The sequence below is a fragment of the Astyanax mexicanus genome, chromosome 22, assembly GCF_023375975.1.
Source record: "Astyanax mexicanus isolate ESR-SI-001 chromosome 22, AstMex3_surface, whole genome shotgun sequence".
Lineage (NCBI taxonomy): Eukaryota > Metazoa > Chordata > Actinopteri > Characiformes > Acestrorhamphidae > Astyanax > Astyanax mexicanus.
The window spans coordinates 20,116,401-20,142,710 of record NC_064429.1 but is presented as its reverse complement, the minus strand read 5'-3'; the positions used below and the strand labels follow the sequence as shown (position 1 = coordinate 20,142,710).

At 39.2% G+C, this 26,310-nt stretch overlaps 1 protein-coding gene across 3 annotated transcripts in view; it reads left to right on the top strand.

Moving 5' to 3' along the window:
* Positions 1 to 26,310, top strand: part of rhobtb4 (Rho related BTB domain containing 4) — an 87,994-nt gene that overhangs the window by 50,546 nt on the left and 11,138 nt on the right. For all 3 annotated transcript variants that reach the window (XM_022667442.2, XM_007258315.4, XM_022667441.2), the window contains 5 exons: positions 7,017 to 7,202; positions 8,078 to 8,879; positions 11,712 to 11,931; positions 14,420 to 14,538; positions 24,907 to 25,057. In XM_022667442.2, the coding sequence (XP_022523163.2) occupies positions 7,017 to 7,202; positions 8,078 to 8,879; positions 11,712 to 11,931; positions 14,420 to 14,538; positions 24,907 to 25,057 (1,478 nt within the window). The remainder of the gene's footprint in view (positions 1 to 7,016; positions 7,203 to 8,077; positions 8,880 to 11,711; positions 11,932 to 14,419; positions 14,539 to 24,906; positions 25,058 to 26,310) is intronic.

The window sequence follows — 26,310 nt, the reverse complement described above, 5'->3', positions numbered from 1 at the left end:
GTAGATATTTAATAAAGAACAGGACAAAAATAACAAATAAAACAATATATTAACTTATAGAAGGTAACAAATATTAATACATATAAGAAAAGGATCTTGCACCACCCGAGCAGTAAGTGAGCTGCAGTATTTGCAATATGCCACAGCAAACTAAGTGTGAAAGTGATCTGGACAGGATATAACACTTTAACACATAAGCCAGCAAGATATGCCAGATGTGCTATTAAAAGCTTTCATATCATAAGCAAACAATACTCTGGATGTCATGTTTTGAACTAGTACAGCAGGATAACCACAGTCAATAATTTATTATATTAGCTTCAATTGTATGTAATTAAAGCTTTAAAACTAATAAACTAAAGAAAAAGTGATAAAATAAGTGATAAAATTCAGCCCTAGAGAAACATGTGTAGGAGCATTGTAAAAATAATCTAGCATCCGACTTACGTGGTGCCACACAAAAAAACATTTAGGTCAATGATAAAATCTGTAACCTTATTTCAGAAGGATTTGGGAACCAATGACAGTTCATCTCTCTTATCAGATTTTAGCCTGAAGACATTCCTGGTCATCCAGAGTTTTATGTCTTCAACACAATGTCCCATTTTGTGTTACTTTGTCGCTTAATCTGACTGGGCTGACACACATAAAAGCATCACGAGGCTAAAAGACACGACTATGTTTGTGTATAATGTCTGCATTATGTCCCAAACTAATTGTTCTATTCTGTTACTGTGTTGCTGAATTTGATGAGGCTGTCACAGTAAAGTACATAATTAAAATACAAAAAAAAAAAAATCGAGTGTTTATGAATAATGTGTAAATGGGACTGTAAATGTAAATAGTGAGGGCCTTAATACAGAGCCTTGTGGAACACCATCTTGCAAATTTCTATTTTCAGAAAACCACTGTAAACCAATGTAAACCAATTGCTTTATAAGGTTTGTTTGTTAAACCTGTCCATTAACATATCAATATGATAGCCTGATTTTTACAAGCAATGGTAATGCAATTCATAAGAAAACAAGTAAATACCATGCTTATAATGTTATGTAATTGTTTATGACAGATAGTCAAACTCCACAGATACAAACACTACAGAACACTACAGAATAAAGCCTGTGATTGGTTGCTAAACAGGTCCTGAAACAAGAAACAGACAAAGACGACTTTAACAACTTTAGAGAGCACTTCATAAAAGACTGAGCAGCGAAAAGTTCTTCCTCTTTTCTTCAAGCGTTTGTTGATATGCATTCAATAACTCGGCCAATATACCTAGAACTGTAATAATAATTTTCCAGTATTCATAAAACTTGGAATAGGCAGTTAAATTCAATTAATATAATAATAATAATTTATCAATACGGACATTCAGAACCTCTGATCTGATCTCTGATTACATGTCATTTATGATTTTTTTTTTTTGTTAATTTTCTTAATGCATGCACTTTTATTCAAGTGATTTCAGAGCTGTCCCAGAACAACATTGAGGAGAACTTAAATACTGAGCCAATTCTAGTTAATTGTGGTATGTGAATTGTTAAATGTGATATAGATTTGAGATATTATCTCACAGCCCTGCATAGAATTCATGGCTCCATGCATAGTTTGCTAATCAGCTACAATAATAAACTTTCACACGCAGTTCAGTTCAAGCAGCCATAGAGAAACCCACAAGAAAAAAAAAAACTAGATTTTCAGAAAAAAAAAAAACAGGAAATTCAGAGTCATTTTCGGTTCTGCTAAAACTGTAAATGTAGAGCTCCAGTAAATGCCGGAGTTTCTGTGCAGATAAGTGTGCTAAGTGTCTGGTAAACCACAGTGTGACACCAATACCCCAGTATGCCAGAGGAGACGATATGTCACCCAGCACTGTGTGTGTGTGTGTGTGTGTGTGTGTGTGTGTGCAAAGCAGAGCATGAGTGCGCTGTTCTGGATACTGCAGTCAGCTGATACACTCAGCTCAGATCAGCTGTTCCGCCCTCCCCGGATGGGCCGGGCAGGATTCAGTGGGGCTAATGTCTCTGTCCCCTGTTGGAAACACAGAACCAAATATCCTTCCTCCCTCATCAGTCATGTATGAACACACACACACAAACATGCTCACCACCTTAACCACTGTTTTTCTTTACACAATGAGCTACATTTCAGCTCAATAGAAGATCTGTGAACTTCTGAGAAGTCATGTGTTTTTATGTGGTTAACTGGTATAGGTGATATAGAGGTAAACAGTTTTGTTTATGCATCAAATACATGTATGATAAGGCCGTTTTTACCTGGCAATTTGTTTAGGCCTAAGACAAAACCTCAGTGAATCAACAGAGATTCGTTTCGCTTTTACTTTTAAAAACCAGATCATCATAAACATCATAAACATCACATTAATAATACCAAGAGTTTCTGGAAACCTTCTCATGCAGTGTTTATTCCAAAATAGAGTGCTAAAAAGTACCAGCAACACCCTACTCTTTGTGGACTAGTATGATCAGGTATGGAATGATTAGTTGTACCACAGTTACACCAGTCTAGCTTAACCAGTTTAAGTACTGGACGGAGGTCCATCACTCCAGGGAACATGTTTCCACTGCACTGCTTCTTCAGCCCAGTGCTGATGTGGAGTGGGTTGATGTTTGGTTGGTATCACATGTAGCTTAATATCAGTGTCCTGTTCTTTTGACAGGGTTTATAGATATAGGTATATACAGGGGTTGGACAATGAAACTGAAACACCTTTCATTTTCGTGTGGGAGGTTTCATGGCTAAATTGGAGCAGACTGGTGGCCAATCTTCATTAATTGCACATTGCACCAGTGAGAGCAGTGTGTGAAGGTTCAATTAGCAGGGTAAGAGCACAGTTTTGCATAAAATATTGCAATGCACACAACATTATGGGTGAGATACAAGTTTAAAAGAGGACAAATTTTTGGTGCACATCTTGCTGGCGCATCTGTGACCAAGACAGCAAGTCTTTGTGATGCATCAAGAGCCACGGTATCCAGGGTAATGTCAGCATACCACCAAGAAGGACAAACCACATCCAACAGGATTAACTGTGGACGCTGTAAGATGAAGCTGTCTGAAAGGGATGTTCGGGTGCTAACACGGATTGTATCCAAAAAACATAAAACCACGGCTGCTCAAATCACGGCAGAATTCATTGTGCACATCAACTCTCCTGTTTTCACCAGAGCCTGGTGGTCTAAAACCAGGTGTTTCAGTTTCATTGTCCAACCCCTGTAGATTACACAAGTGTTTTTTACATTTGAACACAGAGAATGTAGAGAATGGGTGCATGGATCCGTAGTACAGCTGAATTCACTCTTTAAAAAGGGCATCCACAAACATTTTACATAATATTTAACTAAAAAAATAATAAGAACCTCTCATTGGATACTTACTGCATGGGAGATTGTTTCAGCTTAAAACAAGTCAATTAACCCTACCTGATGTAGTGAGTAGCTTCTCATTTGTTAAATAACCATGTGGAAAGACACTGTGCACCTGTGGTGGTGGAAAAGATGTTAATTTGTTTCAGAGGGGTCAAATTATTGGCATGCATCACGCAGAGAAAACATCTAAGAAGATGGAAGGACAGTGGGGAAACATCGTCTATGAGGAAGAAATGTGCTTAAAACGTTTGCTGAAATGAAATAGTAGAAAAACAACACTAGGACTCAGTAATATGTTTAATATGTAATATGATTAATACAATTAATCACATTTTTCCTTCTCAACACTGAAACATATAATAACAAATATTTAAATTTAAAATGATCACAGAATCAGTGTAAAATCAACACAGTGGGATTTTTGTTTAACTGTGTCTGAAGAACATAGCGAGAGAGGATTGCAGAACAGATTTAGAATAGAGTTAGTTATGAGATTTAATTTCAGCAATAATAATAAAAAGAAAATTATGTACTTTCCCAACTCAACAGTAGCGACGTTATGTTAACATGACTAAATAAAAAAATTGGTCACCAGGTTGTGTAAATAGAGTGAATTACAGGAGGAAGTTGGTAAAATAATTAATTTGGGTTAAAATATTAATGTAGAAGTTAACAGAGACTGCAGTAAATTTAACCTATTGTAGCAGCCCTGCGTGTTTGCTTTAATGCAGTGTCAGTGATCTGGGATAGCCCCAGTTAACTCAGATGTTTATCTCAGAGCCAAGTGCAGGAGTGTGTGTGTGTGTGTGTGTGTGTGTGTACAGTGCAGTCAGGCTGACAGAGTGGCAGGAGTTTGAACTTTGCCGCGCTCCACATTCCTCTTATTCCAGAGAGCCAGACGCTCATTACATAACATTCTGCTCCTGACCTTTGTGATGTGCTTCAACAGCCATTCGTTATTCATTATGGCACATAGTAAATCATTGCTATGGACAGATATGGGTGTTTAGTGTTTTGTCATAACATTTGACACAGTTGCCCACTTTCATTGCTTCAAAACAGACACACATAAACACATACAGAGAGAGAGAGATATGAACATTGACCGTTTATAGTCAGCTGGTCCACAGGATGATTTGTCTGTGCACTTTGATATGGATTAATAGCTTGCTAAGCCCTAATGAGTCTCTGACTGTGTATTATTGGGCTTGTTTACACCTGATGTCAGCATGTTTTTTGTATTTGGATAGCACACTTGTGGTAAATGTGAACCAGCTTAATGTGAATGCAGTTTTAGTGTGGTTTTGTAATCCAATCACAATGTGTCCTGTGGGTCTTTTTAAGACCACTTCAGTTTCTGAATCAGTTTCTCTGATTTTGCTATTTATAGGTTTGAGTAAAATTAATAATGTTTTATTTTATAAACTACGGACAACATTTCTCCCAAATTCCAAATAAAAATGTAATGTTCTGCATTTATTTGCAGACAATGAGAAATTACTGAAATAATAATAAATAAATAAAAAGATGCAGAGCTTTCAGACCTCAAATAATGCAAAGAAAACAAGTTCATATTCATAAAGTTTTAATTCAAATATTAATATAAGGTGGAATAACCCTAGTTTTAAATTACAGTTTTCATGTATCTTGACATGTTCTCCTCCACCAGTCTTACACACTGCTTTTGGATAACAAGCAGTTCAGCTTGGTTTGATGGCTTTTAATCATCCATCTTCCTCTTGATTATATTCCAGAGGTTTTCAATTTGGTAAAATCAAAGAAACCCATCTATTATTTTTGAGTGGTCTCTTATTTTTTTCCAGAGCTGTATAGAGAATAATCCTAATGGGATCTGATCACCAAATATAGATGTTAATGCCTTGTGTTAACAGGCTAAGTGATTTAGGTTACCATTGACAAAATGTAAAGTTATGAACAGTTATGAAATCCTTAATCCTAATTCTTAATCTTAATCCTTTTGTGCTGTAAAATTTCTGGATGTATACCACAGTTTGAGAACTACTTATCTCTACGATGTTCTTCTTCAATATACTCTGCTACCTTTGTGGGATGTACTATAGGTTCCACTGGCTACGAAACATTTGCATAGCTTGTTGCTACCACCACCAGTTGGCGCAGTGTTTTTTTATGGGGTTATATGGCTCAACAAATGGTGAAGTGATGGCTGAGTGGCTCATCTTAATTGAATGGAGATGTGAAACTTGCTTAAGTGTATACTGTGATTCTGGTGCATAGTAGAACTGTGCTTTTGTGGGTTTTGGGTTGTTGTCGACCATGCAAACCAGTTTTCTGGTTTCTTAGAAAGAAGCTGAAAGGACAGTTTATCATGTAATTTCTATAAAAATTGGAGTACATACAAGGAATACAGTCCTGTTATGTTCTGTAAATGGATTTCTTACTTTGGACAAGTGTATGAAGTGGCACCTTTGGAGAAATAAAGGTTGGTTATGACAGCAGCAATAAAGCAGCCTATTTTAGCACAGGTGCAGCTGCACAGTTGAATATCACAGCATGAATGGAACACTATTCCAGGACCGGCAGTAGGGCATCGGCCTCCTGGAGGGCTTTAGGAACTTATGTAACGGAGGGACTACGCTTTCTTTTATTGTAGGAAGCCCAGGACCACCAACACACACACAAAAAGACCCACACAAATGCATACATCCCGCACATGCACTCTAGAGAGTTATTTATCTCCTTAATGGCCAGCAGCATGAGCACAACTTCATGCATTCACCTCATTCATTTATGTTTCAGGGAAGAATAGGCTAAGTACAATAAGCAGTCTATGTGTGCGGTGACCTCTTCAACTCCAGAGTGAATTATCTCTTTGAGGATTGCTGCAGTTATGGTATTAACAACATTAATGAAAAAGCAATTACAAAACCACAGTATTTGAAAATGTATTTCAAAGTATCGAATACTAAGCATTTTATCATCTCAGTGGAAAAACCTACCAAGCACAGAATTACTTTATTAAGTAGCAATTGCTTGCTGTAAATTATTGGGTCTTTTCACCTTGGATGACCATCGGAAGGGCTTTTTTGTGCTATTTTTTCCAACTATTATTTAATTCAGCCATATTAATCATATCTGTGCAGGGTTTGACAATAACATTTACATTGAATTTTGAACTGACTTCTCCCCGAAAGACACCAAGACCACCAAGGTGAATTGGTGGTTGGTACGTTTGCCTTTCATTGCTTGGGTCTTTGGTTCAAGTCCCTGTCTGTGTGAACTTTCCATGTTTTCCTTGTGTCCACGTAGCTTTCCTCGGGGAACTCCAACACTCAACATGGTGATCAGTTTAGCTGATCACTCTAAATTGTTTTCTAATTGGTCATTCTAAAAGTACTAAGTGCCTTAGTTCAGTATTTCAGGTGGATGATTGTTTCTGGTTTAGAGTTTGCTGTGCGAAAGATTGTATGTACTGTACAGAGTGTTGACTGTAAATGCATCCTTGTTTTTTTTTTGACAAGTGCTATATAAGTGTAACTTCATTCATATATTCATTTATTCAATGTTTTCATTTGTAGGATCCAGGGTTTTTATTCTTGTGGTTTTTACTTCCTTTTACTAAAATAAAACTCATCTCCACTTTTTCAGGTCTGACGTGGTGGTGCTATGTTTCTCCCTGGCCAACCCGAACTCCCTGCGCCACGTCCGCACCATGTGGTACCCCGAGATTAAGCATTTCTGCCCCCGCACCCCCATCATCCTGGTGGGCTGCCAGCTGGACCTGCGCTATGCTGACTTGGATGCTGTCAACCGGGCCCGCCGGCCCCTGGCCAAGTACGGCCCACATCCCACACCTTCTCACTTTTATTTCACCAGAGTGGTGTGATATGCACTTTTAGAAATCAAGCTTATAGAAGTTTTATTACTGCAGTGTATTAATAAGCTCAGAAAAAATATACAGCATCTATATGATCAGTCCTTTATCATAAACTTCCACTTACAGGATCAGTGCTATTAAATCAGTGGGTTATAGATCCATTCCTAGGAGCATCTTTGACTGCATGAGTAGCTGGATTGATAGAAGAACCTGGATAGACATATAAAGGATAAGTGGATAGGTCCATAAAAGTAGGGGGATTGGGGCTGGGCAATATGTAAAAAAATGCTTATCAGGATATAGTTTTCAAAACGTTTTAAAATTGGCTGTTTCCATTGTCTGTCAGAAACATTCTTGGAACAAGTTATATCAAAGTCGATTGTGGCTTACATTTCCATCGAGGGAAAGTTATTTAGTGATAAATATCGTTATTGTTTTATTGTAGAGCACTAAGGGGGGCACATAGGTAAAAAGGTAGATAAAAGATCTAAATTAGTGTCTAAAGAGATCAAAAATGTTGTTTGGTAAATATATAGATAAATAGATAAAAGTTGTGAAAATGGATAGATAAAAGAGATGGGAAAATATAGATAAAACAGGCTTAATCTGGATGTTTGTGTAAGTAAAAGATATGTTAATAGATAGGCAAAATAAGTGGATAGGTAGGTATATCTTAGATGAATATGTATTTTAAAGATTGGTTAATGACTAGGTAAAAGTAAAAAGTGAAAAGTAAAAAAAAAGGCCTAAACAGATGGGTGCAATATATGTGAAGAGATGTATATAATACATTTGTCTTGTTTTTCCCTTTTTATTTTACTCTCTCCTTCAGACCCATAAAACCCACAGACATCCTTCCACCAGAGCGGGGTCACGAGGTGGCTAAAGAACTGGGTGTGCCCTATTACGAGACGAGCATCGTGGCTCAGTTCGGCGTCAAGGACGTCTTCGACAACGCCATCCGAGCTGCTCTCATTTCTCGCCGCCACCTTCAGTTTTGGAAGTCCCATCTCAAAAAGGTCCAGCGCCCTCTCCTCCAGGCACCCTTCCTGCCCCCCAGGCCACCACGGCCTGTGGTGGGCATCCCCGACCCACCTCCTATGGACGGAGAAGGCCCTGACTCCCTCTTCTGCCAGCCCTTATGTGCAGATGTGCTGTTTCTTCTGCAAGGGGGTGCCACTCGCGTATTTGCCCATAAGGTCTACTTAGCCACTTCCTGCTCCAAGTTCTACGACCTGTTCACCATGGACCTTGGAGGCACGGAGGAGGACAAGGAAGGAGAGGACACCCTGGAGGGGAGCGAGGAGGAGGAGCAAAGCCGAAGAGGAGCCAAAGAGCAAGCAGGACGCACTAAGAGCCTGGACATTGATAAAGATGGTGAGGGGATAACCAGGGGGCCTAAGAGGCCTCTCCTGCTGGAGCAGGGTTCACTGAGGACTTCCCAAAGCGATAATGCCCTGCCGGCCAGGAGTCAGTGCCCCACGGGAATCCTGGGAACTGGCCGTGCCCTTCTGGGATGGGGCAGGGGGTTCATTGGTGTATGTCTGGAGAGGGTGGATGATCCAGTAACTGGTCGTCCAAGACTCATGACTGTGGTATCCATGGATGAGCTCATTCAAGAGGCACCATTTCGGGTAAGAACTATAAATAAAGTCCTGGTGGTTAGTGATAAAAAAGTTAGTTTTCCTTGATTTAACAAACCTAAACTGAAATGCAAATGCATCTTTCTTAGTTACATTTTAAAAACAGAATTAAGATTCCATCATAGCTAAAACTCCCCATTACACAAAGCAGTGCTCAGCTAAAGGCTAGAATTCACTTCCTCCAAAAGATAAAACCATCCAATCAATATTTTTGATAAAGTTACATTCATATAGCACCCTTTAGAAATTCAAGGACCAGGGAATTTTTTCTCTCTAACCTTGATTATCTATCTAAGCTAGCTAATTCTAAAGTTAAGCTAACTGACTAACTGTCACAGCCTGTAATTTGTTAATCACACAGTGGGTTTCATCTGTGTGTTTTGATTCAGAGATGAGTCCTTTTAACCAGCTATCAGAAACAATCTCATCACAGTTTACACGATTAGCTCTGCTACCTTTCTTTAAGAAAAATCACAGTTTATCCAGATTAGTTGTAACATCAGTGTTGCTACCCACTGTAAGAACTCAAAACCCCTCAAAAATCCACCCCAGAGAGATGGGGGGTGGGCTTCCCTACTAGCCCACCACACTCCGCAAAACCTGCAAGCTGATTGGCTGTTTCTCCTGAAAGGCGGAACTTTATCCTAGAACTGGCTCAGTGATTAGCATTAATAGATTTCCCATTCACAAACGGCCAGTGACCTGTCTCCTTTTTAATAATACAGCTGAGCTGAGCGAAACGATTCGGGGCTGCTAGAGAATTATTCGGGGCTAAAGCCCCGGAAGCCCAGGCCAGACGACGCCCCTTCCAAGAACACTTTACAATCACATTTTACACACAACATAAACTAGGGCTGGGTATCGTTTGAAAAATTTCAATACAGATACCGCTATGAGATCTTAAATTTAATCTCAATACCCAGACAGTACCTTTTTCAATACCTTTTTATAAATGGCAGAAAGTACAAAAAGCGATAATTATTTTCACACAACAGATTTATTTAACAGCGGTCACAAGTAATCCCATTCTCATATTGTCACCATGAGAGACTACCATACTTTTGGATCTTGTTGGAACAAACAAACAATTAGCATGAGTGTGGCACTTTATTAAGAAACAAACAACAACATTAGTTTAACTGCTTAAACTACAAATATTTTTCACAAAGCATATTACTGGATGTGTTTTGGTTGTTAACGCACTGTCTGCGTTTGGTGCGTTTATGCATGATTCATGCTAAGTATTGAAACAGGCACTGAATGCTGTAGTTAAATCTGTATATTTATACTACATGATGAAAGACTAGGGTGAATAGTAGAGTAGTGGTCATTTCTAGGAAAGATGAATGAAAAGGTTGAAATAAAACCCTGGATGAATGGTTTGTTAAATTAGTATGTTTCTGTTGAAGAAGGGCATTTTTAAAAGTGATCAGAAGGAAGATTATAATGAACAGAATTTTCTTGAGGCAGGGGAGAGGTTGCTGCTTTCTGTGCTGTGGGGAAAGCTGAATCCATGTGGTTCTTTTGAACACAGAACAGAGGAGATGGTCACAGTGACTTTGATATGTGATTTTAATTGGCTGACAGAATTTCTACCACTGTTTTTTTTGTGAGATGCTAACAAAGGCAGGGAAGGAGAGTTGGCGTTTAACTATGTATTTTTGTATCTGTTAGCTCTGTTTAAAATAAAGTGGGTATATTTTTGATACAGTACTTTCTATTGACCCATTACTGGACCATACAGCACTGGAAATGGAGATTTTCCATTAAAAGAGATGCACTATATTGCCTGCTTTAGGCTTGGTGATATAAGGCTTGGATGGAGCTGCTCGGCCATGGAAACGCATACCATGAAGGTCTCTACACTTTATAGTTATTAAACTAATCTACATTAAGCTCTGGAAAAAATTAAGAGACCACTTCAGTTTCTGAATCAGCTTCTCTGATTTTGCTATTTATTGGTATATGTAAGTAAAATGAACACTGTTGTTTTATTCTATAAACTATAGACAAATATTCTCCCAAATTCCAAATAAAAATATTGTCATTTAGAGCCTCTATTTGCAGAAATTGAGAAAGCTGAATTAACAAAAAAGATGCAGAGCTTTCAGACCTCAAATAATGTAAAGGAAACAAGTTTATATTCATAAAGTTTTAAGAGTTCAGAAATCAATATTTGGTGCAATAACCCTGGTTTTTAATCACATGTTTCAGGCATCTTGGCATGTTCTCCTCCACCAGTCTTACACACTGCTTTTAAATAACTTTTTGCCACTCCTGGGGCACAAATTTAAGCAGTTGAGTTTGGTTTGATGGCTTGTGATCGTCCATCTTCCTTTTGATTATATTTTAGAGATTTTCAATTTGGTAAAATCAAAGAAACTCAATATTTTTAGGTAGTCTCTTATTTGTTATGCTACACTAATGCAAAAGCAAATTTCACAATTAGATGTACCACAAAGATAGATAGATTTAGTTAGACAAGTTATCAACACCCTATAGCTCATGCCGATTGCCGTCTGACTATGGCGAGTACAAATGACCTTACATACAACTTTTAAAATAAGAAATCAGCTCTACCATTGGCAAAGCACAAGTTCAGTTCCTGATGATGTCACCTCTGTCTGTTTCCAGTAGTATGTATGGGTGGTCTTTTTTTTCTCTAGATCACTTGAAGAAGCTCTAAACAAGAGTGCACCCCCATTTGTTCAAAACAGTCTACTAGTAAATTAGACCTACCTCAGCATTTTGAATTTTGACTTGAGTAATTTAACATTTAATTTGCTATTGTGTTGTATAACTGTAGTCCTCTTTCTCTCCCAGGCCGTGCTGCAGTACCTGTACACGGGGCATCTGGACGAGGGCCGGAGCGACCTGATGCAGGTCGCCACCATCGCTGAGCTTCTGGAGGTGTTTGATCTGCGCATGATGGTGGCCAACGTGCTGAACCGTGAGAGCTTCATGAACCAGGAAATCACCAAAGCCTTCCATGTGCGCCGCGCCAACCGCATCAAAGAGTGCCTGTGCAAGGGCACCTTCGCTGGTAGGCCCCTGAAGTTTTTCAGGCTTTAGTATTGTCTAGTTCTCAACTCAGTGTTTGCCTGTTGTTATAATGGACTTTGCTGTAAACAAAGTAGTCAAGATAGTCAATGTAGGTGTATTACGCAACATAAAGAGCAGTTATAGAGTATGTATGTTATATTGCTGTGTATTATGAAGGATTGCCATCATTTTCATCCTAGTTCAGAAGTGCATTATAGCATTATAAAGCAGATAAATTCACATGCTGTTCTATTTTCAATTCCTGTACACACTGGAATTTGAATAGAACTGCTTATAATGCAGTGTTGTTGGTAATGGCTTTTGGTCTGTTCTATAAATGTTTTGCATAAAATTCTGCTTTTATGTTTTTGTTCTCGTTCTATTGTTACGAAATGTTTAGTTTCTCAGAATCCCTGCGTGTTGCTTCGTGTCTGTGGTGGTCGTGTCTCGTGTCTTGTGTTTTGTGTGCATGTTTGTATTATTTACCAGCTTTTCCTTCCAACATGCAATTTCCATCTTCATCACAAGCGCTGCTACTAACCTCTCATAACCTTTCATAACCTCTCAGAACCTGCCTTTTAAACTGCATTTTCCCATTTTTCACTTTTGTGTTACAATCGTAACATCAATAGTATCTGATTTCTGATGGGGCAGTAACTGTAAACAAGTGAAGGACCTCCAAAGTAATCTGGTCAGGTTAGTTTGTCTAATTTGGTATATTTTGTAGAACATATAGTTCTTTACCCTCACTAAGCAGTGAGCTATCTGGAACACAATCTTTATATGTGCTTTTTAATGCAATTATATAATCAGAAAATCATGTGGCAGCAATGAAAAGCCTATAATTATGCAGTTATGAGCCAGCAGCTTTAGATAATGTTCACATTATCCATCACAATGGAGAGAAAAATGAATGGGGTCTTCTGGGATGTTTTAGCACATCTTCATCTAGTTTACTAGAGATTAGACTGGTTGGAGCTGACAGGAAAGATACAGTAACACAAATATGCACTCTGTACAATTGTGATGAGCAGAAAATCATTTTAGAATGCACTACACTTCCAGTTTTTAGTTGGAAGGGCGACAAGAGGGTCTTGTCCAGGAGGAGATGCATACCAATTGTCATTTGAATTAAAAAAAAATCTATGAATTAAGAAATATTGCTGACCATGTGCATCTCTTTATGGCCACAGTTTACCCTTTTTTTTACCTTCTATGTCCAGCTATAATGATAATCTATTATGTTACAAAAGTTGTCTGTTGTTGGTATAACAGGAGATAAAAAAAACAAACAAACACAATCTGTAGCTAAAAGCTGGACATCTGAAGCTATTCTGAAAGCAATAAGAAGCCCTGCTCACAGTTCCGTGTTTTCAGATTTATGGATAATCAGAACTAAACAAACATCTTTATTCCAAGAATGTTTCAAAGACTGCTTTGCTGAATCCCCTTATAAAACATTACGCTGTTAACTTCACATACAGTATGAGCTTAGCCAATAAGATTAGGGGACTGAATTTTTACCTAGCAGTTAATTTTGCATTTGTCTGAATACAGTGATTATAAAGCATGTTCAGTTTTATCAGTTAATAGCTGAGAGTGAATTTTGAAGTTTTCTGATTTTACTATTTATTTTTCATTCTCTGCTTAATTCTACTCAATAAGGTATATCTATTGTAATTTACATTCACATGAAGGTGAAATTTTACATATTTCTATTATTCTGCGAGCAAAAATAGTTAGTTGATATTATTAGCCAAATAAAATTTCACCTGTGCAACCTGGAAAAGGTAAAGCTGTACTGTATGTTAAGCTACAGCTACACAACACAGTATTTGTTGGCAGCTGCAGGCGTCAGTCGAAGAGAGGATCAGAATATGCAAATGGAGAGAGGATAAAGATATCAGTGATAAAAGAGAAGTCAGGACAGTGAAGGATTGCAAAGACTCTTCATGAACAGGTTAGCAAGGTAGATCGTATTTATAGGATTTTAGATTAGGAGGAGGGGCTTCAGACATGTTCCTCCTCCCAAAACTATAAACAATCCAAACAAGAATATTATAAAATGTTACTGTAACAGGCCTAGGTAGTGTGCCTTTTTTGTGTATGATCCCTAGTTGTTTAGAGTGCAATGGAATTTTTTTTATTCACCATTAAAAAGATCTGAGATCTGTTCTGAGAGAAGTCTGTTTACAATCTGCTACAACTTTAAAAGTTATATAGTGTACCCAGTGCTATAGTTCAGCAATAGACAATGGATACATTTTCTCAGAGTAAGCCTTCTGCTGTAGCCCCAACTACCAACAACCCCTTCCTCACTTTTTTCTGTCTTCTTACAAGCCCTGTCTATCTGTCTATTTATTATTTGTTTGTCTGTCTATTTGTCTCTTCGTCTGTCTCTCTGTTGTTTGTCTGTTTGTCTTCCCCCCTCTGTAGCCCCGACTCTGTGACACATGCCAAGATGTGTGCTCTTTTCCGACTGGTTTTAGATGTGGTGTTCCAACTGGACGATGGCTACCTGCCTGCCCACAAGCCTCTGCTCATCTCCAGCTGTGATTGGATGGCGGCCATGTTCCGTGGGTCTTTTATGGAGAGCTACATTGAAGAAGTAAGCTGAGACTTTAAGTAAAAAAAAAATTGGTTTCTGTACAGTATGACTCAGTACACTTTAAATATGACTTCATACTGGTCACTGCTGATTGAACTAAGGAAACATTAATGAACTTAAACACTTAAATATCCAGAACAGTTTCTTGGGTTCACACTTAAAGCCTGTTTTCACCAAGTCAAATTTTTTTATTTGAAGTTTTGAAAATTAAAATTATGAATATTAGAGGCATCTTTTTGCATACACTCCTTAAAAGCGCATTTGTCAAGTTGGCTGATTTTAGCCTGTTCACAAAGAACTTTAGCTTCATTAGCTTCTCTTGGTAATGAGCATTTGTGTGGGTAAAAAAAAAAAAACATGCCAGAAAAAAAAAGCCAGACTCGATGTGACAATTCCACTATGTTAAAAAAAATTAGAAAACTATTTTTTTGTTGTGTGTGTCAAAAGGCCTTTTTTACACTCCTTTAACCTAAGAAAATCCTTGGTGGTTTTACATGTTTTCAGTGTATTGCTGATACCAAGTTTAGGCTCGTACTCGCATTCCAGACAGACAAAGTCTGCTGCAGGTGTATCTGCAAGGTCTACCTCCCCGTCCTTGCTCTGGACTCAATAAAGCCACTTATTTAAAAAGGCGTCGTCCTTAAGTAACACACTGTCCTGATCCTGGATATCCAGTCCCAGGGGCTCTGTGAGATCCTTAACGGAAAACTGGCACAGGTAGTTGAAAGTAGGCCGCCGCTGCCACCACATCAGCCTGACCCACATTGCGGTTCCAGCAGCAGGACACCATCACATCCATGAGGATGAGTAGTGATGTGATGCAGCCTGCTGGACTCAGAAGCCCTCTGAGGAGAGCACTTGAACACTTGGGCACATGGACCCAGCGAAGCAGTTCAGAAAGTACAAGAGGGGTTCAGGGGCATAGAGAACATACACTTGAAAACATGGGATAAACACATACACAGATGCACGCACACACACTCTGAGTCAGCTGCTCTCAAAGAGAGGCGTCTGCTTCGTGTCTGTGCTCCTGAAAGTCTGAGTCTTTGAGAGGAAGGAATGAGAGGCGTCTGGGATGTGTCTGAACTTGTCGAGTTTGGAGGTCTTGGAGCTGAGCTTCTGAGAGTGTTAAAGAGGCACTAAACCCTAAACGAGATGTCACTAATAGGCGGGCTGGGGTCCAATGCGGACCCAAACCGATAAACTACTGAGAAGGATTTAATCCAGACCTTGTTCATTTAAATCGGCGGAACTTTTCTTGTCGGTAGACGTGCTTTGCAGCGCAGTAATCTCAGACCAATCACGTGTGTTGATCACCAAACGCTCTCCTCGGCCAATCAGATCTGTGCAGATGCGGGAGCGCAGAGGAACACAGACAGGGGGAGTAGGGAGTGAGAAACAGCAGTTGGAGAATAAAGCGAGAAAAGCTAATTCAGATGTTTCCGAAAAAAAAAAAAACGTTAAAATAATACCTTTATAAAACATACAGTAATAATAAATAAACAACAGTAATAATATATATATTTTTTTTAACAAAGCTGATATTCTGGCCAAGTTTAGCAAACATTTCTGCATATATTGTATGATTTGTTATTCATGTAATTATCATGACAGGCAGACCTTAATCTAATATAAATAAAACCAAATAGAATATAATAAATATAGCATTTTGAAACAAAGTTGACATACAGATTCACATTAATAGACTAGATAAATTAAATTATTGAGGGTGTTTTCATTTATTGTATGTTGAAAGGCCTATTTATTGTTGAAATATACTGAACAGTATTTGTAATTTATTTTATCTGACAGTTGTTGATGGCGTAAAACACTGACAGAACTACTAGGCTTCTTCAGTATACAGGATACAGCACTGAATCCTAACATGACGATTGTCCAGACCTTGGCCTGATGAAATTATCTCTAACTGGACCGTACTGAATTCTAATTAAATACCCCTGCCCTAAACCTTATTTTTTCATTAATATTTGCAATGTGTTTTTTTATAAACATTTACTAACCTTTTAAAAAGGGTTTTATTGTTGTAATTTCCACCTTTGCAGCGCCCTCGCAAGTTCAACTGCACGATTGGTGAGGATGATGTTTCTGTGTACTCACAATATGCAAACCACCTGCTTCTCACCACTGCTCATCAGAGGCACACTGCTCAACCCAATCAGCTCTCTCTTCTGCCCCACCCCTAAACCCATACATCACCCAGTGCCTCTCCCAAATTACTCCTCCAATTAAAAAAAAAATCATTTTTCAAATTTGAGCTGAGGGTGGAGTCAGCTAAACTCGGGGGGTTTAGTGCACCTTTAAGAAGAAGCTACACTATGAGTGAAGTTGTAGATGGGCCTGCAAGTAGTGTAGAATTCCCTGAAGGATCATGTTGCCAGTAGATTGAAGGTTCTATACAGAACCATTCAAAATGCACTGTTGCATGAGAGCTTGCTGATATTACTATTGCAAACACACACCAAATATACCAGCATTTTGTCCCCTTCCTCTTTATGTGGTATCTCAAGAACCCGTTTCCCCATTTTCCCCAATTTCTCAGTTTGTGGCACAATGCATAGACCATGAAAAAAGGAAGTGATTATAGCGTAAACCCAGAGAGATGTGACAATACAGTAGATTTTTGGTGATTCGTTAGAAAGTGATCTGCTAGGATCCAGTCTTGGTTGTACTTTACACTTTCTGGATATTTAGAATAAAAAAAAAAAAACAGCTGGCCAAGAGGTGGTCACTTAGGGTGTTTTCACACCAGCATTATTTAGTCTGGTTAAAATTAAGTCTAATTCGTATGCACCCTTGGTTTGTTTAAGCAGGTATAAAAACAGTTATCACACTCGGGTGCCGATCAAAACATTAGCACCGAGACTTGCGAGAGGAGGTGGTCTCGGTTAGGTTCCAAATAAACCAAAGAGTGGTTCATTTGTTGTGACAATGTGATCCAACATCAATCCGACCCAACTTTTAAATACAGTATATTCAAGGTTGAGCTAAACGGCTGTTCAGGTGCAGTTTAATCTGATATATTACACAGATAATCCACATACCTACAAAACCAGTTAAAAAGAATGTGTTTAAAAGCACAGTGGCCAATTTTCCGCATTCAGTGAGAAAGCAGCTTTATATTGCACACATATATTTGCACTGGTCTGGAACACAGGACCCTCTTGTTGTTTTTACTTCTTTGCTACCATACTAGACAGCTCTGAACAATCAAAGGAGACCTCGTGTTCATGTAGATTGTTGAAAATAATACAAGTTCACTGAAAATAATACAAGTTCCTGTCACATGATTTTGGCTTGTCAGAGTATATTTACTCAGAATCTATTATATTATAGTAAGTTTAAATTGGTTTTGATAATAATGCAGAAGTAATATATTAATTAGTGAGAGAACTTTTTTTAGACAACAGTGAGTAAGACCTGGATCTAAAGTAAGAGGCAGAAAAAAAATCAACTGAAATGATAGGATATTACGCAAATATAAACATGTGAGCAAATGTAACAATTCAGCATGCTCACAATAAAAATACTGAGTATAATATTAATATATGGTAGAGCTAGGAGTGTGACCTGGCTGTGTGACTGTGTTCCTAGGCTAAACAAACAGAATCAGCTGATGAACTCACATTGTTACACCACATTCTCACATTGTCTGTGCATTGCTGCGTCTTACATCATGATATGTTGTTTCAGTGCTACTAGTGCCAAACTGTCATTTAGTTTTGAGTCCAACTTTGAGTCTGTCCTTTAGTTGTAATCATTTGTGTATGATTAAACTCTTTGATTATTATTTATTTTATAAACTGCTGGTTATAAATATTGTCTTTGCAGAAGGAAAAGCTTAAATTGAACAGAATCTCAGAACAGTACTGGATGAGGTGACCTCAGTATGGCCCTCATATGTTTTTCAGCAGTGCATATTGTAGACTGCATTGTCAGGAAGTCTGCGTGTTCTGTTGTTTCCTGAGCTGAAGGCAAAACTCACTTCCTCTACATGCCCTTTTTGCGTTTGAGCTCTAACTCATTCTGTTGCAGACCTTTATTGTGATCCATTTTCAGTCATTGAAAAGGCCTTTAATAACTCGCACAGCTTGCCTATCATGTTCTGTTTGACCTTGGCTTGTTTGATATGGATCAGCTTTGCCCATATATGAAAATGATCTTCTCATGAATTTAGCATCATGATTTTTTAATTCAAGAAGATTGCTCAGCTTCGGTTTCACTGTATTCTGTTCTGAAGCGTGTCACACTCGCACTACTCTCTCCAGGTCAGTATTCCCAGCACACGCTCTCCAGTTTCTCTGGACAACCTGCTGCCAGCTCGAGTTCTAGAAAGATGAACTGGCAGAGGGCAGGGCCTCAGCACCAGACCGACCCGAGAGAGATTGCAGAGGATCAGTGCGGAGGATCTCAAGGCATCCTGACCCATTGAACGGCGAGAGAATAAGATCGCCCTGTATAGCGTTACAGGCGTTACAGACAGCTAAACTTACAGAGAGGCTAAGAACTGATGCGAGAAATAAGACGCTGGACGCTCCAGTATTCTGAGATCATCGGCTGAGAGGACACGTAAAGAGCAACATGAGGTGGCAGAACACAGAAGGACCTTCTGCCTGATAAGTGTTTAACCTTTGGAACAAATTCAAACATGACGAATATTAGATATGCATTAATTAATCAAAGTCTGTACTTTAGTAAGAGTAGCCTAGCATGTTGTCTTTGTACAGTGGCGTGCAAAAGTATTCATACTCCATGAACTTTCTTCACCTTACAACCACAAGTTTAAACAAATTATATTTTATTTATTAAGATTTTAAGTGATACACCAACACAAAGTAGAGCATAATTGTGAAGTGGAGCGAAAATTATAAATGGTTTACAAAGTTTTACTAAATACATTTTAAAGTGACATGTAAAAGTAACACTGAAACTCCTAAATAAATAACAGTGCAATCAATTTCCTTAAGTTGTGCACTCTTAATAATGTAGCCTTTATAGAAGAGTGGCAAAAAGAAAACAAAGAAAGACATAAGAAGTGACACTTATGGCATGTTTACACAATTATGGCGTGTTTACACAAATCTTGGTAGAGGTATATGATCCTTCAAACAGATATTTTTCAGAGGCGCACTACATTTTCCTTGTTAAACTGTACGATAAACCATAGTTTAATGTATATTTTCAATGTTGCATGGCCATTTTCATTATAACAATCCTTAGAAAAGAAATTGCTGGTAGCACATCTTGGTAGCTACCTAGCTATCTACATTTCACGTTCCACCTTAAAGTTAGCAAGTAGCTAACATAGGTTCCTTAGCACAGAGAAATTATTTTCTATCACAACACACTCTCAGGCTCATGCTACAGAGCACCGTTAGATAATAGCCTGATAATAAAGCAGTGTTCTTTTTTATGTATTTATTTTCATGGTGAATTGGGTTGTTAAAGAGTTGCCCAATTTCTTACGAGGAAGATATCAGTCACTTCCCCTTATGACTCAGTTTTGAATGGAAGGGTGACAGTTAAAAAACACAAGGCCTAGGTGTAGAAATATAAAGATTGCTCCATACACAAGAAAAGCTAGAGTTAAAATGCCTGGTTTGCATAGCAACCCATATTCCTTTTATTCCCATAAGTAGCAGATTAACTAGCAAGCAGAGTCTGGTGGTGATGTGTTGCTCTCTAGTATCAACAACATTATTGTCTTCTGAAGTTGCAGCCTTTGCATTTTACTGTTTGCTCCCATGCTCTGTTACAGGGCTGAGGTATGTTTATATCGATATTGGGACATTTTTCCAGCCCTCTTTTGATTATGCTGTATTTTCTTTTAAATTAGGAGCACCAATGTTTGAAGCTCACTGGAAGTCAGTTCAATGTACCACATTCACAGGCTATCGTAAATACACTTTTTTCCATTCTTGGATCCCTTTAAGAAGGGTGAAGGAATTCACACATGCTGCACAGTGCAGCAGAACTGCTTTCAAGCTGACTCATCATCACACACCTTCTAACCTTTTCTTGGCTCTTTATACAGGCACACTGTTGGCCTTCGTTTAGCCGTGTACTCTGACTAATAGCTGCCTGTTTACACACCACTGGGAAGAGCTGCACACTAGTCAACAACAATGATGCGAAAACCAGACATAGACAGTCAGCAGGACTTCATTTGTGCGCCTCACCGTCTGCCTGGCACAAGCCAGAGTGGCTACTGGCTGCAGCGAATGGAGGACTATTTTTAGAATGAGTTTGAATAGATCCAGGCCTTGTCGCTGTCTGTGTGGCAAGCGTAGCACAGGTCGTTGTATAACTGGACATAATGGTGCTGGGAGGCCTCTAGAAGTGCAACTGTTTAGAAGAGTCTCTCAATTCAACCGTAGCCACAATGGAGCGCATATAAAAGCTGCGCTCAAGTGGTTTCAAAATGGAATTGAAAGAGGTTTTTATAATCAGCATAGGAGAGTGGCTCATTCGCTGTACCCACCAATCCTGGCGCTAAGTTACTATTCTAGTTCTGCACATAAATCTGCCAGGATTTTTTAAGTGCAGCTGTGTTGGGCAACACATGCTTTTCACACTGGGTCTGAGCTATATTTAATAATCTCACAAACACACGGCACATCTGTGTCACTTCTCCATTCTTAGCTGCTTATAGGTCTCTCTTATGTTGTATCTCTTGCTTTGACAGGCCTGGGAACAGAACTGTAGATTGAAGCAAATAGTGGTTATTCTTTGAGTTAATTGTGCAAATGAGTCTATGGCATAGCCTGTGCAAATGGCCTGTGCTGTCGTGGACGTTTATACTTGTGCCTTTGTGTTTCTGCATGGCTTTACAGTTTAACCGCAAAGGCTGGAATGAAAGGATTTAACGAAACACTGGCCATTGGAGGTGTTTACAGAGTGACCTCTGTCTTCTAGAGCTCGCAACATAGGGGTTTATTTGAATATATGTGAAAAGAAACATCTGTAACCTAAATGTAAACACAGTTATTATATGCAGCATTGTGCTTTATAATTTTTTCCAGTATTATTTCACTGTTAATTGCTAAAAGTATCTACTGGACTGATTAATGTGTACAGCCCACGTTCCAGTCCCTTTCTGTTGGTTACACTTTGTGCAGCTCCTTGCTCTGTGAACATACGGCCGATGTTCAGGCGTGAAGTGTTTCTCAGCAACAGCATGCATGTGACAGCAGAGTTGATTAGCGTGAGAGTGTGAGGGGTGCTGAGAAGTTCAATTGTGAGAGCTTGTGAGAAGAAGTGGATAGGAAGAATCATGGTACTTGTGGGTAGACTGTGTGTAGTGTACTTCTTCATTTGGTGCCCACTTTCCTCTCTGCAGTTCTGCAGTTCATTTTTTTAGTCATTTTACTTTTTCTGCTTTTTGCATTTCACTAAACAGGTCCTCTGCAACAATCCCACGAAATGCTAATCAATAGGTTTGCACGTCATACCTTCAATAATGAATAAGGTATTGGGTGCCATGTTTAATATTCAATCAATAGCTATCACAGCTTATAGGTCAGAGCTCATACATCATTATCCTTTTAAAGTCTTTCCATATCGTGGTGTTGGATCTTTGACAGGAAGCTACCTCCTGTGTTCTGGGATCTGGATCTTAACTCTGCCCTTTAGTCTTAATTAGAGGCCACAGTCGGACTGACATTCTACTAATGGGTCCAGAGACAGGCAGGTGTGGGGCACCCCTGAGGCTTCAGAAGGACCCCTAGGTGGTTTTGTCATTCCTCACATCTTGCCCTCTCAGACCGCTCAGGTGAAATCGCCTAGTCGTGGTCTTTTGTCTCCACAGACCTGATGAAGAAACCTCATTACTGACAAGCCATAATTAGGATTTTGAATTACTTTACATGAGCCAGTTGGCTTTCAGTGGCTCTGAGTGGTTCAGCAGACTTAGTCTGATCATAAGTGCCTCGGATGCATTGTAATTCAATCACTCAAACGGTAGGCCACATGTGGAGGTAGGCCAAGTCGCATATGACCACATTATTATTAATTAATAACCACACTGTTTAACACCCACATACATTAGCTGAGCATGCTATAATTACAAGGCAGTGGATAAAGGCAATACTCTTTGCGGGTGAACAAGCGAAACTAGCCGTCTCTTCTCAATTTTGGCTGCAAAAAAATGGAAGACTTATCATATCCTGCCCCTCCTGCAGGAGGAATTATGTGAGAAATCCAATTACAAGTGGTCACATCTGTGTTAAATGGCTGTGTGTTTTGGCAATAAATAATGATCAGATCATCCAGGACACATGGTAATGTCAGGTATGAACAGGGCCTAAGACATCGACGCTATGACCCAAAGATTGCGAGTTAAAATCTGTGACAGCAGCTGACAGAGTTCCTTTCTCCTCATTACTTACAGTATGATGCTGGTCAGCACAGGTGTCTATTGGTAAATGTACTAGAGCTGAGGATCCAGTGCTATATTTAAGGTTAAATGAGATTGAAATCTGATTTATTTAGTATTTAGTCATTTACACAGTGCCAAGTTCTTGGATTCAGGGTGGTTTCAGAGGCATGGTAATGCTGGTGTCCCCTCTAAAGATCTCTAAAGAGTGTTTTGGCCACTGTGGGACTCATGGAATGGCTGATGTGTTGGAGCAAGGAAGCCAGTGCTTTCCTTCAGGCTCATTGGCTGCCCATTGATGCAAACTGCATTGGTGGCAGTGTAAAAAAATAAGCGGTAGTTGACTTCAGATGTATCAAAGGAGATATGTGCTTGTCCTCACCCTTTCCTACATCCTAGTATCTTAAACATTGCAAGTGATAGGAGTCCTAGTGAGATGGGTGGGTTAATTGGCCATTTACACAGTTCCAGATGCATGCATGGATCTAATGCTTTCCTTTGATTGCATTGGCTCCTCATTGATGTTGCGATGGCGGCAGTTAAAAAGAGGAGGTGGATGACTTGTGTGTATCGGAGGATGCATGCTCTTGTCTTGACCCTCCCCTCCACTCTAGCATCTTGAACATTGCAAGTGATGAGAGGGGGAATTTGGAAAGTTGAATTGGAGAGAATTGAAGAGACCCAAAGTACCAAGGCATGGTCCATTACCCTTAAATTATTAGAATCTGAATTATTTAGGGTTATGGGAACACTGTAATTCATTTACACAAGGTCTTTGATCTAGGACATATCCAGAGGCATGCTGATGCTGGTACCCCCTCTCAAGATCAGTTTTGGCAAGCCAGCGGTTTTCATTGTGTTGCCAGCAGAGCTAAAGGCCACTGAAGTGCTTCTGGTCCCCGGCCTGCTGTGACACTCTCTGTCCTCGGACAGAGGAACTGCCAGAGGCAATTAAACCCTTTACGTCCTGCACTAATTCACAGAGGAGCCACTGTTGGGCTTGGGGGAAAGCGACAGCCCGAAGAGAAGATTGCCACAAGTTGGATCTGCAGGCCTGGCACTCTTTTTGTCCCCAGCAAAAGCTCCCTCTTAATTCCTTGGCCGTTACTTGGAACTGGCGGAATAAGCGTGCCTTTGTTTGCACTCTTCTCCGAGCCAAAAGCAAAAGCACAGGGGAAAAAAGCCCTTCTCCCTTTGACCTTTGGGCTGTGTGATTTTGGAAATGAATGGGGTAAAGATATGTGTAGATGATGTCATGTGGTTTCCAAGGAGAGGTTTAGCAGATCTCACCAGTTTAATCCAGATTCACTCGCGTTTACCCATTTGTTTCTGCAACGTGGGCAAGCTCTGCAAGGAGCACCGTGTCCTACGCCACTATCTGAGAACGTTCTAGGTCCGGTGGGCTGGTTTGTCAGCTATGGTGTGCGCAGAGGCCAGGTCTCCCATAGCGACAAGCCCACGTGGTTATTTGTCCAGAGCTTTGAGTAGAAAGTGCCAACGGTTCCACGCAGTGCTTTTTATCTCCCAAAGAATGAAAGACCCCTCGCAGTGGCCACTGGCCCTCGCCCTCCCGCCCTCTCCCCAGCTTCTTCCTGTGCGAGCCCTTTCCGTCACATATACCTCCCCCCTCGGCTCCCCTGACCATTTGCCCATTTGCCAATTTCAGGTCCAACAGAGTCCACATGAAGGCCTTGTCTCGTGGGCTGCTGCCAGGACCATGCAGGCCTCAATAGGGGAGCAGTGGAAAGCAGATTGCTTCATCACTGGATCAATCTGCCTCTCAAGTTTCCATATCCTGCAGCTGAGCTATGAATAAATATCTAACTGCACTGCCGATAAATTCTGTTCTCAAAGATCATTGTTTTCTGCTTCTTTTGATGACCCTTCAGATTTTTGCATATTTGACCAGTTAAGTAATAATAAGAAATCAATGTGTTTATGATGCACTTTCTTTCTGTCTGATTATTCTTCTAAAGGTCTCCATACCCAACACCAGTACTGCATGTATGAGGGCTGTGTTGGAATACCTGTATTGTGGCTTGCTGACACCCTGTCCTGAGCTGGAGCCTATGGATCTTATAATATTAGCCAACCGTCTGTGCTTGCCCCGTCTTGTGGCTCTCACAGGTAAGCTTAGCACTGATTACACGCAGCAGTAAATTGCCTTATGTCTTGTGCATTAACATGTAGACTAAAACAAACTTAACACTACACACTTCATCCAGCTAGCAGACCAGTACTGATAAATAGATACATTCTCATTTAAGCTCAATTAAAGTTCTACCAGAGGACTTAAATGCTACTTGACTTTACCTTTATCAATCATCAACTTGCACCATTTACTTTAAATCTAAGTCTTTTACTACAGATATACTGCAGTTTTCGATCAAATTGTACACATTTGTGTACATTAAAATACTTTATTTCATATGTTTGCCTCTGAAGACTTTTTTGGAGCTTAATTTGACAGATTGTGTTTCTTACTTTCCATACAAAAATATCAATTTGCCAGGCATGCCTACACTTTTGCCCAGAACTGTAGTAAATTGACTTTTTTCTATGGAAAAAACTAAAGGAATTGAAAAGGGAATGTCTCATCCATCTCAAAATTATTATCAGGCCTCGCTTGAACTCACAAGACACGTATTCAATTATGAAGTAAAAGAAAGTGTTAAACAACCCAAAATATGTTTTATACTTTAGATTCTTCAAAGTAGCTTTGCCCACTCTTGGCATTATCCTCTCAGTCTCAGCCTATTTAAGGGTAGAACCTGGAATGATTCTCTGACACAAGAGTTCTTAGAAGTGCTGAGCTCTTGTTAACTGCTTTTGCTTTTGTTAATTTTGTTAAAAATAATTGTAGATGGTTTCATTGCTTTTATCTGAAATTGATATGGATTACGTCAATTTCTCTTAAATCTATGTGACTAAATAATAATGTAAGGGTTTTAGATTGGCTAAGGCAACAAACAGAGCCTTCAGGGTGCTTAAATTAATTAGGGCCTGGTTAAAGTGCGTTAACCATTAACATTTGTTAAAAAACACCATAAAGGTTTCCATTATCACATTACTATCCAATAAAGCATTTAAAAAAATCTAATTACAGCTCTGGAAAAACTTAAGAAACCATTTCAGTTTCTGAATCAGTTTCTCTGATTTTGCTATTTAAGGGTATATGTTTCAGTAAAATTAACATTGTTGTTTTATTCTATAGCATTTATTTGCAGAAAATAAGAAATGATGCAGAGCTTTCAGACCTCAAATAATGCAAAGAAAACAAGTTTATAATTATTACGTTATAACCCTGGTTTTTAATCACAGTTTGCATGTTCACTGCTTATTCATTGCTTAGGCACCGTTACCATGTTTCTTTAGGTATT